Here is a 15,580-nt window from a genome sequence, read left to right on the forward strand (position 1 = left end):
TTCTATAATCTCTAAAGCAGTAACTTCCCTTGGAGTACCCAGGGTGGGAATCATGAATCAGAGAATGTGAGAATCAGGGAAGCTACTTTCACCATTGAGAAGTTAGGCAACCCTAGAGCAATAGACCTGCTACAGAACCACATGGCTGGGTACAGAGGTTGGAGAGGTTGGCAATCTGAACCCTTCTAAGTCCTAGCATGCATTGCATCTAGCCTCTGTGTGAGAAGCATAGATAAGAGAAAATAGAGTTATGCAAATGTGTTCCAGAATTTAAAGGGTAGAAAAATTGGTAAATAAGAAACTGGAGCCAAAGATAAAAGTCAACAGAGATAAGTAAAAAATTCTACACTTGAGTTTCAAAATAGTTAACTACCCAGTTAAAGGATGGAAAGGACATGGCTAAACAAGGGTTTAGGTGAAAATGATCTGGGCTTTTAATAGACACAAGATTAATAGTCTTACAGGGTCCTACTGTGACATTCTATTATGGCATGAAGTAACCCTAGGTTCCTAGAAACCATGTCTGGAGAGTGTTAACTCCTTCAGGCTCTAATAAGAGGTAAAGTCTGCAAGTAAAGTCCCAGCAACAGATCATTGTCTCATTACCAACCTAACTATGGAGAGATTTGTTGCCATTAGGTAATGAATTCTTTGGTTATGGCAACCCAAGAAAAAAAAGGAATGACTCTGTCTTGAATGGCACCCCTCTGCTTCTCCAACAATAAAGGTGGAGTGGTAGAAAAAGGGAAAGAGGGTCCTGAGAATCAATTGCAGCTTTAAAACCAACTATAAACTTTAAGTTGGCTGCTCTTACTCTAAATGTGATCTTCACTCACTGACCAGTGAATTGACATTCACAAGATCCAAACCATATCAATATTGATATTCCAATGATAAGTAAAAGCAGAAGACAAAAGGAAATTATGCTAAATAGCTGCTTGTCTTGCAGATTTTATATGGATTATTAAACAAAGAACTTGGCAGAGTTGCCCCAAAGCAATTAAGAAAAATGTCTTCTGGGAACAATTGGTCATTTCATTTTGTAGTGATTGTGAGCATGAGCAAAAGATGACTGTGAAGATTATTCCAGTTTAAATACTTAGATATTACTAGTCGTATTTGCTGCTGCTACTACTACTACAACCATCACCACCTAGCATTTGTGTAGCATTTTAAAATTTGCAAGCATTAGTTATGTCATCTGATCTTTACAAGATACTTCTGGTTACTGATATGAGACATACTGGAATGAGCATACTATGTCCAGTTTGACAATTGACTTAGTTAAAGTAACAGTCAGTTAGCATGAACTGATAAGTAAATTTAATGATTTGAAGAAGACCCTGCGTATGATTGCAACAGCTTCAAGAAGATCTATTAATTAATTTATTTTTTGCAACAAATATTTATTTTATTTTTTTCAGTTACATGTAAGGGTAGTTTTCAACATTCATTTTCATAAGATCTAGAGTTCTGACTTTTTCTCCCTCCCTCCCTTTCCTCCCTCCTCCACAAGACAGCAACCAGGTTATATATGTACAATCCACAAGTACTCTTTTTTTATCAGTTCTTTCTATAGGGGTGGATAGTATGCTTCATCATCAGTCCCTTGGGATTGTCTTGGATCTTTGTATTGCTGAGAGTAGTTAAGTCATTCACAATTGCTCATTGAATAATACTGCTGTCACTATGCACAATGTCCTCCCAGTTCTGCTCACTTCACTATTCATCAGTTCATGAGTCTTTCCAGGTTTTTCTGGGATCATCCTGTTTGTCATTTCCTATAGCACAATATCATTCCACTACAATCATATACCACAGCTTCTTCAGTCATTTCTCAATTGATGGACATTCCCTTAACTCACAATTCTTAGCCACCATAAAGAGTTGCTATAAGTATTTTTTGTACAATTTTTCCCCCTTCTCTTTTTCACAATTACTATTGTTAACTGTTTCCCTCTATCTTATTCCCTTCCCCATGATATTCATTTTATTATACATCTTCTTTCATCCTATTCCTCTTCAAAAGAGATTTGCTTCTGTCTGTCCCCTCCCCTAATCTGCCCTCCCTTCTTTTGCCCCTTTCTCTTTATCCCCTTCCCCATCTATTTTCCTGCAGGGTTAAAGAGATTACTCCATTTGATTGTGTATGTTATTCCCTCCTTGATCCAATTCTGATGAGATTGAGGTCTTTGAGCCAATTCTGATGAATGTTAGGCTCATTTACTGCCCAGATTAAATAGATTACTTCACCCACTTGGGTGTGTGTGTTAATCCCTCCTTGAGTCAACTCTGATGAGTTTAAGGTTTTTGAGTCTTTTCTGATGAGTGTAAAATTCATTTACTGCCCTGATCCTCCCCTATCCCTTCCCCCACTCCATAAGCCCTTTCTTTTCCTGTTTCTTTCATGTAGCTGCCCAATTCTGTATTTTTTAATTGATCCTATTTATAAAATTAAGTGACTGGGGGCAGCTAGGTGGCACAGTAGATAGAGCACTGGCCCTGGAGTCAGGAGGACCTGAGTTCAAATGCAGCCTCAGACACTTAACCCCAATTGCCTCACCAAAAAAAATAAAATAAAATAAAATAAGATTAAGTGACCAAGTCATGACTTTTTGTTTCTGAACTGAATTAATAAATGTATATGCCCTTTAATGAGTTAAGTTTAGAAATCCAGTTCTCCTGTTAATCACTGTTCCATTATTGTTTCAAGGAAATCTGTTACCCTTGAAGTAAGCAGGCTGACATCAGGAAGTATGGTCTAGTATCTTTACACCACCAATCTATCCTTCAAGGATGTCTGGTTTGTTATTCAAAAAAGTCTGGTTTGGTATCTCTGTCCTTGCACATATAACTGGACTAAAATGATGAACATTTTTAGTCACAGGAGGGAAGGAGGGGGTTGTTGCTAGCCTTCATTCCTAATTTCCATCCAATCATATTTTTCTATTTATGATGCTAGCCTTATTTTTTGTACTCCACAAAAGTATAAAACTTTTTGTTAACTCCATAGCTGGGTTTTAACTTTGATGGAGAAGTTAAGATCCTATATTGGTAAATTCATGCTTTACCAATAAATTTATCATGCTTGGAACTTTGTGCCTCAGTCTGTCTTTACTTTTAACTGTTACAGTGGCTCATTTCCTCATTGTCTATTTTTAGGTAAAAAAAAAAGTCACTTGGGGTTTGTATATCTCATAGAATACTAAAATTGTAGATGTTCATGTTCTAATTAGCTTGCCACCACCCTAGCCTGAGATGAAGGAGAATCTCTTCTGTCTATTCCATTAGTTTTCCTTCTCTCAATCTGGTTTGGGCAAAAATCATTATGAAGGCCATGTGCTTAAAAAGCCATTTCAAAAAGCTCAGAACATAAAGAGCATTAATTAAAACCTATCAGGATGCAATAGGAATGGCAGTGGAAAAGCTGGTGTGAATTCACATTCCTCTACATCTCCCCTCTAGTCAGAGGGGTAAAAGAAAGTAAAGTGTTCAGACACTAAAAGTAAACTTCCCAGCATGGATTTCAGTGAAACAGAAAGTTGTGAGATTTTCTTCAGTCATCTCACCAACCATGGTCTGTTGGTTTGACACCATATGCTCTACTAACATTCACTGTTATCTGTGCCCACATGCATGTATGCCATATGCCATGAGGTTTTAGTGCTTCTTGCTTTCCCTGTTTTCTTCTGCATGGGAAATGGACAATGCCCCTCTTCCCTGCAAGCTCAGGAAAAGGGGATGTATGTGGCACAATGTGGCTTATAGTCCTCCCTCTCTTCTGTTTCAGTCACTTGGCTTCTTTTTCAGAAGGAAATTCCATCCAAGGTCAAAAGACCGAGAAACTTGGAGAACTTTTGAACAAGCCTGTATGACAGAATTCCTGTTTTGGCAAAGCTCCATGACAATATATTTGAGGGAGAGGCTGTATCTCTCCCTGTGGCCAAAATTTTTTGCTTTCCTAAAATCATGATGAACATCAGAACTCAATATAGCATGAATGGTTAAGCCAGTATCACAGGTAATTATCCCACTTACATAAGAGTGTCATTAATATTACGTGCAGTAGACATAATGCAATGCACTACTTGACAAGCTGCTTCAATTAACAAGTGTCCATATTATGTGTGGGTCATATTAGACCTAGCCACTGATTTTACTGCTGTGCAGAATTTTTTGCTTATTTATCATAGAGAAGCATTTCCATATATGTATAGCTATAGTTCACAAGCAAAAAAATCATGTTCTTGTCAGGGGAGAGATGGACTCAAGTTACAGAATGACAAATACTTTTTTTTGCAGTGAAGAACTAAGCTCTCATGACATGGCATAGCATGCACGTAGGTGTAGAAAGATGATAATGTATATCAGCAGAGAATACATGGTATTAAACCTTATCAGACCATGGCCTGTATGTTGATTTTGTTTTGCTTGACCTGTTTGCTTATTTTGTGTGTGTGTGTGTGTGTGGGGGGTGGCAATGAAGGTTAAGTGACTTGCCCACACAGCTAGTAAGTGTCAAGTGTCTGAGGTTGGATTTGAACTCAGGTCCTCCTGAATCCAGGGCCGGTGTTTTATCTACTGTGCCACCTAGCTGCCCCTTAGTTACTTATTTGTTACAAGATTCTACCCACCTCTGTTTTTCAAGGGGTGGAGGTCAGAGGTAAGGTGGTAATACTGAAAAAAAAAATGAAGACAAGAAATAAAAAGTTTTTGAAACATTTTAAAAACTACCCACAGGAAAACAGAAGGAAGTTCAGAAAGAAACACAGACAAGCAGTATAGTTTTGAAAGTAATGCTTAAAATTTAGTATATGCTTTTAAAAAAAGCAAACAGTATGAAATAGAGGCTCATGGTTTATTATAAAATTCTCTTTTATGTCCTACTTTGTAGATGGAAATGCCCATTGTGGGGGGGTAGGGAGCTTCTTGATTTCAGAATAAAAAAATAAATAAATAAAAAGAGACACTAAGGCCAATGGTTAGATACTCTCCAGTTCGATGAAGCTTGACAAAAGAACTTCCAATTTTGTAATGGGGAAACAGTGTAGACATTTTTTTGCACATTAAGACCTTTACAATTCATTGTTTATGTTGCAAGTCTCTTACTATCTATAATCTCATTATTTGGATTTAGAGGAAATCACTTTATTGGGGCTATTTTGATCAACTCCACCTCTCTCCCATCCTCCCTTATTTTTTAGAATACTTAATTCTTTCAATGCTCAACTGAGATGCCATATCTTTTTGCTTGTTTGTTTGTGTGGCAATGAAGGTTAAGTGACTTGCCCAGGGTCACACAGCTAGTAAGTGTCAAGTGTCTGAGTCCAAATTTGAACTCAGGTCCTCTTGAATCCAGGGCGGGTGCTTTATTGACTGCGCTACATAATTGCCCCCAGAAGAGAGCCTTTAAAAAGGACTTTTGTTCCAAGAAATCAATTGTGTGGTTTTTTTTTCCTTTAATCAATTAATGGAAACCATACACTGGGTTATTTTTGTTATTTCTTTCAACGAATCTTGAATGATTTTAACACATGGATGAGATATACCTTGTTGGAAGAGAACCTTTAAAGTGGTATTTTGTTCCAACAAATCAGCTGCTTTTTAAAAATCAGCTAATGGAAATCATGAGTTGATTTATACTTTGCTCGATGCTTGTGGGTGGAAGGTCATTTTACAGGGTTGTTTTTTGTTATTTCTTTCAAGGAATCTTGAATGATTTAAAAACATGAATAGAGTACACTTTGATTGAAGAAAACCTTTAAGATAGCCTTTTTGTTCCAACAAATCAATTGCTTTTAAAAATCAACTAATAATACAAACTGTGTAATCTGTGGTCAAATTGTAATGGTAAAGATGTGGTGTCTTGTGGAATATCACTTGAAAAAGCTGGCCTATCCTCTTCTAATATTTTATGGGGGGTTTTTTTGGGTTTGTTTTTTGTTTTTTGTGGGGCAATGAGGGTTAAGTGACTTGCCCAGGGTCACACAGCTAGTAAGTGTGAAGTGTCTGAGGCCGAATTTGAACTCAGGTTCTCCTGAATCCAGGGCCTGTGCTTTATCCACTGCTCCACCTAGCTTCCCCCTCTTCTAATATTTTCATTGAAGATGCTATACATGTAAATGATTCCCATAAATATTTTCTATTGATGAGAAAGTAAGCATATTGTTTGGTGCTTCTTGAGATTCTTCTGGTCACTCTTCTTCAGTATTAATTGAGTTTCATATTTTTCAATGCCCATTCTATCATTCCCTTCCTCATATTCCTTGTGAGTTGATGCCTTACCATCCTCATAATTTTATCACTTCTGACATGGATTTTTCTCTATGTGCACTTATTCTAATATAGCTACTTTCCCCATCTTCATTTTTGCTACTGTAATTTTTACCTTTTCTATTTGTATATCTGAAGTTGTGACATTAGAATCCAAATGTGGTGGTTCAAATGTTCTTTATGGCAATTAAAAAATAAAACAATCTTTGCGAATCTTTCTATTTTCTTTTTTCTATGTCCTTCCACTTTCATCTTTGAATGACCCTGGGAAGACTTTGCTTGTGTCTTCCACCAAGCTTTCTTTTACCTTCTTTATCCTCTTCTGCTATTCTTTCTTCTATGAGGCCATGCTCATAATCTTTCATCATCCTTTTCCTTAAGAGTTTACGAATGATTTTTATTTTAGATTGATTTTGCCTTTGCCATTTTTCTGTATCTCATTAGTCAAATGTTTGCTGACTAATGAATGGCCTTTTAAGTCTCATTTGTTGTCCTTGTTTTGGTATTTATTGAAATATATGTATGGAATTATTATGATCCATGTTAATATTTTTTATTAAATTAATAACTTTTTCATTACTGACATATTTGTTTGAATAAGTCAGGACTGAGTTTTTTCAACTGTATTCATCTTTTTCTCATTTCTATTCTTTTTTTTCTAACTTTGTGCTAATTCTCATCTTTGATATTTTATGAAGGGATACTTCCCATTATCTTTCAGCATTCTCCTCTAGAAGAATTTGCAGATGAGTTTACATAGTCTAAATCAGTTTTGCCCTGGGGTGTCATGTATCTCAGCTCACCAAGGAGAGGCTCTTGCGTCTTCCTCATTGTGGTAGTTGCATCCTCACAGCTACATTTTTGTAAATAATGATGGTAATCCATGTGAATATTTGTTCTTTAATTCATTTTCTTTTCTTTTTTTTGGTCATCAACAGCTTGTTTAAATGATCAGGATGGAGTCCTTTCAATTATCTCTCATATCTCATTTTCATCTTTTTCTTTCTAACTAACTTAATGCTCATTTTTATCTTTTCTATTCTATTTATTTTTTCTTTTCAAATAGCAAATTTGGAAATGACTAGTACAGTGGTAACTAGAAATTTCTTATTCATTAATTAATATTATAGCCAGTTTCATTTTCTGTGGTGGTATTTGGTACTCACCCTGTTCAGTGCCTTCTTACTCATTTCTTGAAGAAATTATTCATCATAAAGTTATGAAGCTTCTATGTAGTTGTCAAATCTTTGATTTCTTGAATACTGAACAATATTTTCCATCATAGATTTTTTTTTTTTTTACAATTCTTGTTCCCAACTTTGCATTGGAGTAAGGAAGTCTTGATGTATACATACATATATTGATTCATCCTCTGGAGCAGCTATTGGTGCATAAACTACAATTATTTTTATGGTGGTCTTTTTACAAATACTTCTAATGTGTCCTGCATAGTGAGAAAACCAATTTCACCTCAAATTGATGTTTTTCATTGCCTTTGGATGCAACTAACACTGCCAGTTTATTTATTTGCCTGTATGAGACTCTGAAAACCATCTTTTCATTTAACTGACTTTTTCTTAGGGCTTTTGGTTTCATATATAGCAAGAAAGCTGACACCGATATGGTTCAGTTTCTCTAATAACATGCCAACAGTTGAAATATTTTTAATTTTTTATAATTTTGAATCTGTCAAACACCAAATAAAGTTAGCATTTCCATATAACTAGTAGAATAAAAAAACTATTATGTTTGAAACTGCTTATCACTGTTTTGTATTCTTTTCTTTTCTTTTCTTTTTTTTTAAAGTGAGGCAATTGGGGTTAAGTGACTTGCCCAAGGTCACACAGCTAGTAAGTGTTAAGTATCTGAGGCTGGATTTGAACTCAGGTACTCCTGACTCCAGGGCCGGTGCTCTATCCACTGTGCCACCTAGCTGACCCCTATTTGCTTTTCTTTTAAAACTCAGCATGTAACTTTAAAAGTAGTTCTGCTTATTTATGATTCTTTTTGTCTTCCTTCTATTCTTGTCTATCCATTACATATTCTTTGTTTTATTTTCTCTCTCTCTTTCTCTTTTTTCTTTCCTTTTTTACCATCTCTTTTCATAGTTAGACAAAATGAAAAAAAAAAAACAAAAACAAAAAATCCTCAAGCAAAACTAGTCAACTCATAAGTTTTTGGATAAGGATCTCATGCTTAGAATCTCAAGAATTAAATTAATAGGTATAGCTGCTCTAAGAAAACTATGTGATTGTTCTGTGCCTCTCTTTAAAGAATGTTTCATTGTAGCTGTTCTGAAAAAAAAATTACTGTCACTTTCCAATGACAGCAACCCACAGAGTCTCTCTTTATTATGAATGAATTTGGTTAAATAAAACACAATTGCTGACTGTCTCTGAAAATATATACTTCCTCTACAGTCTATCCTTTCTATGCCATGGGGTATAAAGCATGCTTTATTATTGTCCTCTGAAGTCACAATTGGTTTCTTCATTGTTCAGTATTCTGAAGTCTTTCAGTGTTGTAATTGTGGTCATAATGAACACTTTCTGCAGTTCCTGCTTACTTTGCTCTGCATCATTTTATAAAAGTAATCCCAGGTTTCTTTGAATGTGTCATAATCATTGTTTTTGACTCAAAGTCTCAAATAGATCTGTGATATCCTTGATCTGGGCATTCCCTCCAGTGAGTCCGATCTCAGTTCATCCATGCCAGACTATCCTGTTTGACTCTTGTCAACACTTGCCTCAATTTGCTGTAGGCTGGAGGACTTCCTTGCTTTTCTTTTTCCATCCTTCATCCTTGCCACATGACCAGCAATCTTTTCTTCTTGCCATACATTTCCTTGGTGATATCTTTTCCTCCTATTCTTTAAAGTTTCTTGTCAATTATATGCCGCAGCCTGCTCACACTTGCCATGCACCCCCTCTAATTATCCTCTGCAGGATGATAATTTTTTAATTCTCCAGTAATGATTGCATTCAATTCTTGGTATCACATCAATAGTCTGTCTTCAAGAGTCCAAGGTTTCCTTCCAGCCATAATGAGGCATCACAGTGAGACTTTGATAGTTTGTACTTATGAATAGGTAGGTAAAAGATGTTTGTAAATGCTTTAAGGGTTCATCACCTCATGTAAAGGTAGGAGTAGGGATTACAAGGTGCATTTCTCATATTGAATCCATAAAGCATAATGATGATCTAGCCTTGAACAAAGAGCCAATTTCACTTAGTTTGATTTGTTGAAGAGACCAAAGTCAGAGGAAATATGTTAAATAACCAGCCTTTCTCAGAATAATAACAGAGAATATTCTATGGCAGTTGAGATTGGGGGAGGGGCAGAGAGAGAAGGGGTGAGAAAAAAGTGAAAAGAGGAAGAGTAGAGAAAATAGAAAAGAGAATAGAAGGAAAAAGGAGATGGAGAAGAAGAAATAGGGAGAAGGAAAAGAAGGAGGGAAGAGGTAGGGAAAGAAAAGAGTAGAAAGAGAAAGTAGAGAGATGGAGAGATTAGGAAGAAGAAAATAGAAGGAGGGAGAAAATAGGGAGAAGAGAAAAGAAGGAGAAGAAGAGAGAAGTGGGAGAGAGAAAAGAAGGAAAAATGAAGAATGTATAAAGAGAAGAAAGAAAAGAAAGTGGAGAAGAGAGAGAAAAAAAGGAAAAAGAGAGAGAAGGAAAGAAGAGGAGAGAGTGAAACCAAAACCAGGCAAATCAAGCCTAAGAGAGACAAGAAGCAAGCAGTACTTAGAGTGAGATATCAGGTTGAGTAAAGAAATAAAAAAATAGGGGCAGCTAGGTGGCACAGTGGATAGAGCAGCAGCCCTGAATTCGGGAGGACCTGAGTTCAAATCCAGCCTCAGACACTTGACACTAGCTGTGTGACCCTGGGCAAGTCATTGCTCCGCCCCCCCCCCAAGAAATAAAAAATAATTACAACAGTAAAAGATGGTCTATGAATCAAACATAAAATAAGTGGTATTCTGCTGATGAGAACAGGTTGATGCAGTGAGTTTGTATACAAGTTTCAGAGCTCAAGCAGAGGAGCACAGAAGCATTAATAAATAGGGAGAGAGTGTAAACTTTAAGCTTATTGTACATACTCATGCTCAAAGTCAACTCATCCCTACCACTAGATTTTGGCAATTGAGCCCTCTGTAGAAATAAATCCCATGATCTGAGGCAACAGAGATGCATTTTTTTTTGTCCCAAATGTTTGTATTAGTATCAGTTTGTATTAAAAAAAAAAACCCAGCTTTAACTTCTAACCATGTGACTTACATTATACCACCTTGAATTTGCATGGTTCTTTACAGTTTTCACAATACATAACCATACACTGTTACTTGATCTCCCCCCAAATCCTGTGGTGGTATTGAGAATTAGGAATATTATTATCATCTTCATCACTACTCTCATTATTTTGGATCTCACCAGTCTATGGAGCCCAGGGTCAGAAACTTTTCTCTAATAATGCAGATATACACCTTCTCTAAAACTTGTAGTTTTACAAAGTTTCCTGGGGACACTGAGAGGTTAAGTAAATTGCCCAAGGTTACAGGACTAGTATGTTCCAGAGTCAGAACTTAAAACTCAGGTCTTCTAGACTTTGAGGTGAACTCTGTATCCACTATGTGATGGTTACCTCTTAGTGTTTTTATTTTTATTCTTATTCCTATTTTAACCATAGGGAAATTGAGACTGAAGGAAATTTTTAGTGACTTTCTCAGACTCTTCATACTAGAAGAGCCAGGACTAGAACCTAGGTCTCCTAACTCTTGGTAAGTTCTTTCTATCTTACCATGTGGATATGCTTATTTGTTGCTACCTGTTGGCTTCAAACTATAATGGGGCAAATGCGAATAACCAAGAAGGTTAAAAGTAGCCATTCTGGATCCATCTTAGATCCTAGTCTAATGTGTGGCTGGGGGAATACCAGCTCTAATCCATAAATACCACTGCCTCACCTTGGTAGTTACTGTTTTTGTTGTTCAGCCTTTTTTTAGTCTTGTCTGACTTTTCATGACCCTATTTGGGATTTTCTTCGCAAGGATACTGAAGTGGCTTTCCATTTTCTTCTCCAGATGATTTTACAGATAAGGGAACCAAGGTAAACAGGGTTAAATGACTTGCCCTGGGTCACACAGCTAGTCAGTGTGTCAGTGTCTGAAGCCAGATTTGAACTCAGGAAGAAGAGTCTTCCTAACTTCAGGCCCAGCACTCTATCCACTGTGCCACCCAGGTGTCCCCAACATTAGTACAAAGACTTTTTACTTTTCTAGAGCAGGACTTCTTTAACTTTTTCCACTTGCAACCTCTTTTCACCCAAGAAATTTTTATGCGACCTCAGGTATAGAGGTATATAAAATAGGTATGCACAACCTTTTTCTGTTGCTAAATTTTTCACAATCCCCACATTCAGTTACACAACCCCACATGGGCTGGCGATCCACAGTTTAAGAAGCTTTGTTCTGGAGTGTATACTTTCCAACATCCAGTGGTGGGGATGAGCATTAGCAAGTCCTGGGTAAATTCACCTTAAAGTTTGTTTTGTGTCCTGGGTTGGTGCCTAGGCTGGGCACTCCCCATGGATGTTTGTTATCTCTGTTACCTAGAACCATAGAATTTTAGAGATGAGAAAGAATCTTCAAGAATGTTTCATATAACCTCTGCATTTTATAGAGAGGAAGACTGCAGTCCCAAGAGAGGTACAGTGATTCCCCCAAAGTAACTGGGCCTTGAACCCCTGGCTACCTATTCTATTCACTAAATCTGGGCACTGACACCCCATTGCCTGATAATAACACATATCAGCTGGATTTTATATTTTCTTTTCTTCACTGAGTGTTGAAAAATCTATTGTAATTAAAATAGAGTAAAAAAAATTATCAGAAGAGAAATCAAGTAAGACTCCCCAAAGGGAGAAAAGTTAAAATTTCCCACTGAAAACAGCACTCCCTAGAAGGGGACTTTGATGATTTCCTCTAGTATTCTCTCCCCTCCCTCCCCTCCTAGGCTATTTTGTATTTATTTTGTATTGGATCGTCTGTGTATATATCCTCACCTTCTCTTCCCACTCTTGGTAGAATATAAAATTCACGAAAGTAGGAGCTGTTTCATTATTTACTTTGTATTCCCAAATGCCTAGTCCATTCTAGATACATTATAAGTACTTAGAGTATTGCTTTGAAGCCCCTTACCTCACCAGGCAGGGCTGATTATTAGTGTGACGGTGGGGGACTTTACCACTAGGCATTGATAAAGGAACAATTTTTATTTCCTTCTCATGCAGGAGGAAGATGTTGCTGCTCTGGGTTACTTTACTGCTTTCCTCTTGCCTCTCAGTGTCCCAGGCATGGGGAGGATGGGATTTCCAGAATGACAGGGTCCAGAGACTTAAAGCCCTAGGGATCCAAGAGGAAAAGAACTTGTTGGTGCTCACAGCAACAACATTGGCCAGAGTGCTGAATGAGACTCGGTTCCTGATGGTGGAGTTCTGTGAGTAATCTGGCCTTCCCCAAAGAAATGAGCTCAGAAGTTGGGGTAGGGCAAAGGGAGAGTTTAATTATAGCTCACCTTTCTGCAGCATTTTGAGGGTCATAGAACCTTCAAGGTTGAGTAACAAGGGTTTTGCTTTTCTCACGACAACTGTGTGAGGTATCTAATATTACTTGTGAAATGTTAGGTATAGGCAAATTACATGACTTACAGAACCACAGAATTTGAGAATCGGAAGGAATATCAGTGGCCATTTCAACCAAGTGATACACTAAAGAAATACCCACTATAACCTACCTGGCTAGTGGTCATTCAGTCTCTACTTGAAGACCTCTAAAGGTGGGGAACCCATCACTTTTCAACATGGCCCTTTTCACCTTTGGACAACTCTTAAATATTTAGAAAGTTTATCTTGACATGAAGCCCAAATTTGTCTCCACTGTTCTTAGTTTTGCCCTCTGGGGTCAAAATAGAGGTAGTCAAATCCCTCCTCAAACTAGCCCTTCAAATATTTGAACAGCTCTTACATACCCCTACCCTAATATTATCTTCTTCTAGGTACACATAATCCAGTTCTATCTTTATACAGGGTAGGCCCAAATTCACAAATATTTAATAACTCCTTTATTTTTTGTTTTTAATTTATAACACCATAGCATCATATACAGCATATATAGGAAATCAATTTATATTACATGTAAAAAATAAAATCATTTAAATGGTGAAAAATAAAGGAAAATAAGGGGCGGCTAGGTGGCGCAGTGGATAGAGCACCGGCCCTGGAGTCAGGAGTACCTGAGTTCAAATCCGGCCTCAGACACTTAACACTTACTAGCTGTGTGACCCTGGGCAAGTCACTTAACCCCAATTGCCTCACTAAAAAAAAAAAAAAAGGAAAATATAATTTTCAAAAAGTTATTAAAATATCAGACCCCTCTCAACTTTTGGCTTACCCTGTATTATCCATTCTCATATGACATTGCCCCATGCCCTTCACCATTTCTAGTTGTCCTTTTCCTTGCCCTTCCCAGTTTATGAATACCCTTCTTAAACCACCCAGCTCCAATGTAAACAATACTAGAAATGAGGTCTGACAAGAACACAGTACATGGGACTATTATTTTTCCTGTGCCTGGAAGCTATGCCTCTTTTACTTCATCCCAACATTGTATTAGTGTTTTTCTGGCTGCCATATCACATTGTTGACTTATGTTGGGCTTGTATCAATCAAAACCTTTGATCTTTTTTTCCAAAACAATTGCTGTCTAAATATATTTCCTCATCTTGTACTTGTGGAGTAGGATATTTCTATCCAAATATATAAGACCTTACATTGGTTGATCTTTATTGAATTTCATCTTATTAGATTCAAACTAATTCTTAATCTAGCCTGTTAAGAGCTTTTCTCCAAAAGCACCAGTGGTTTATTCTTTAACAACTTTTATATAATGGAGGATATGGACCTGTCTATAATAGGCTTGGAGTCAGAAGACCATTGTTTGAGGACCCTTCTCTACCATTTATTAGCTAGGAGCCCTTCAGTAAAACTGAGACTATAATATTTGCATTTTCCACCTCACAGGGTTGTTAGGAGAGTCAAAGGAGATATGATGTCTAAAGTGCTTTGTAATCATAATTCAATAAATAGCTGAAATCTACTACTACAGTGTGATTTTCTGCACTGAATAGAAATCCAAATTTAGCATGAATATTCCGAGGCCTCATAAGTAAAGAAAAATTCATTTTTTAGACTGCAAAAAATCATACAGCACATTAAGAGCACATTAAGGTCTTTTAGGTAAATTTTTATCAGTAAGGGTGGAAACATAAAGAATTTTCTAGTTGAGCCTCCTTTGACTAAATTTTAAAATTAAAACAGCATCTGCTAGTCTCTTCCTGGGCCAAATATTCTGTTTAAACCAAGTTTTATGGCACTTTATTTTATTTGGCCTAAAATGACTGCTTTTAAATTTCAGAGCAATATCCCTTCTTTTGGAGTTGGGTAATTTGGTGATCATGTTCATGGTTACCCTAGAGATACTTGAGGTGATGATTCAGCTTGGTCAGTTCAACTTCTTTCCTAGTTTGCAAGCCGACCTAGTTTTGACCTTTGATCTTCTGGTGCCTGCAACTCTATTACAGGCAGTCTCTCCCCTTCTCAGTAAAGCAGAAAGTTGAAAATGGAGAAAGACAAGAAGACAGAGATGAATTGAGTTGAATTAGATCATGGGTATAACATTCACATAGACTTCCCCCTTCCCCCTCCCCCATAGGCTTTTTTTTTTTAAGTGAGGCAATTGGGGTTAAGTGACTTGCCCAGGGTCACACAGCTAGTAAGTGTTAAGTGTCTGAGGCCGGATTTGAACTCAGGTCCTCCTGAATCCAGGGCCAGTGCTCTATCCATTGCTCCACCTTGCTGCCTCAGCTTTTAGTATTTTAACCAATACTTTTTTTTTTTTTTGTGAAGCAATGAAGGTTAAGTGGCTTGCCCAGAGTCACATAGCTAGTAAGTGTTAAGTGTCTGAGGCCAGATTTGAACTCAGGTTGTCCTGACTCCGGGGCCCGTGCTTTATCCACTGTGCCACCTAGCTGCGCTTTAAACTGATAATTTCTAACAACGTTTACCAAATTGTATCACCAACATAGAGAGGCAGGGTTAGTAGTTAACTATTTTTGGAATCAGGAAGACCCAGATTCAAATCCTACCTCTGACACGCACTGGCTATGTGACTTTGGGCATATCAGTGCATCTCTCAGCCTTCCCAAGTAACTCTCTAAGACTTTATGTTGTAAGACAGTTATTGATTTGTATTGGT

General features: G+C 37.2%; 1 protein-coding gene across 1 annotated transcript in view; it reads left to right on the plus strand.

Moving 5' to 3' along the window:
- The first annotated feature begins 4,000 nt into the window (after positions 1 to 4,000).
- Positions 4,001 to 15,580, plus strand: part of PDILT (protein disulfide isomerase like, testis expressed) — a 66,919-nt gene continuing 55,339 nt past the window's right edge. Inside the window, exons 1-3 of the mRNA XM_043998576.1 lie at positions 4,001 to 4,021; positions 9,280 to 9,329; positions 12,559 to 12,764. Coding sequence (XP_043854511.1) covers positions 4,001 to 4,021; positions 9,280 to 9,329; positions 12,559 to 12,764 — 277 coding nt within the window. The remainder of the gene's footprint in view (positions 4,022 to 9,279; positions 9,330 to 12,558; positions 12,765 to 15,580) is intronic.

The sequence above is a fragment of the Dromiciops gliroides genome, chromosome 1, assembly GCF_019393635.1.
Source record: "Dromiciops gliroides isolate mDroGli1 chromosome 1, mDroGli1.pri, whole genome shotgun sequence".
Taxonomy (NCBI): Eukaryota; Metazoa; Chordata; class Mammalia; order Microbiotheria; family Microbiotheriidae; genus Dromiciops; species Dromiciops gliroides.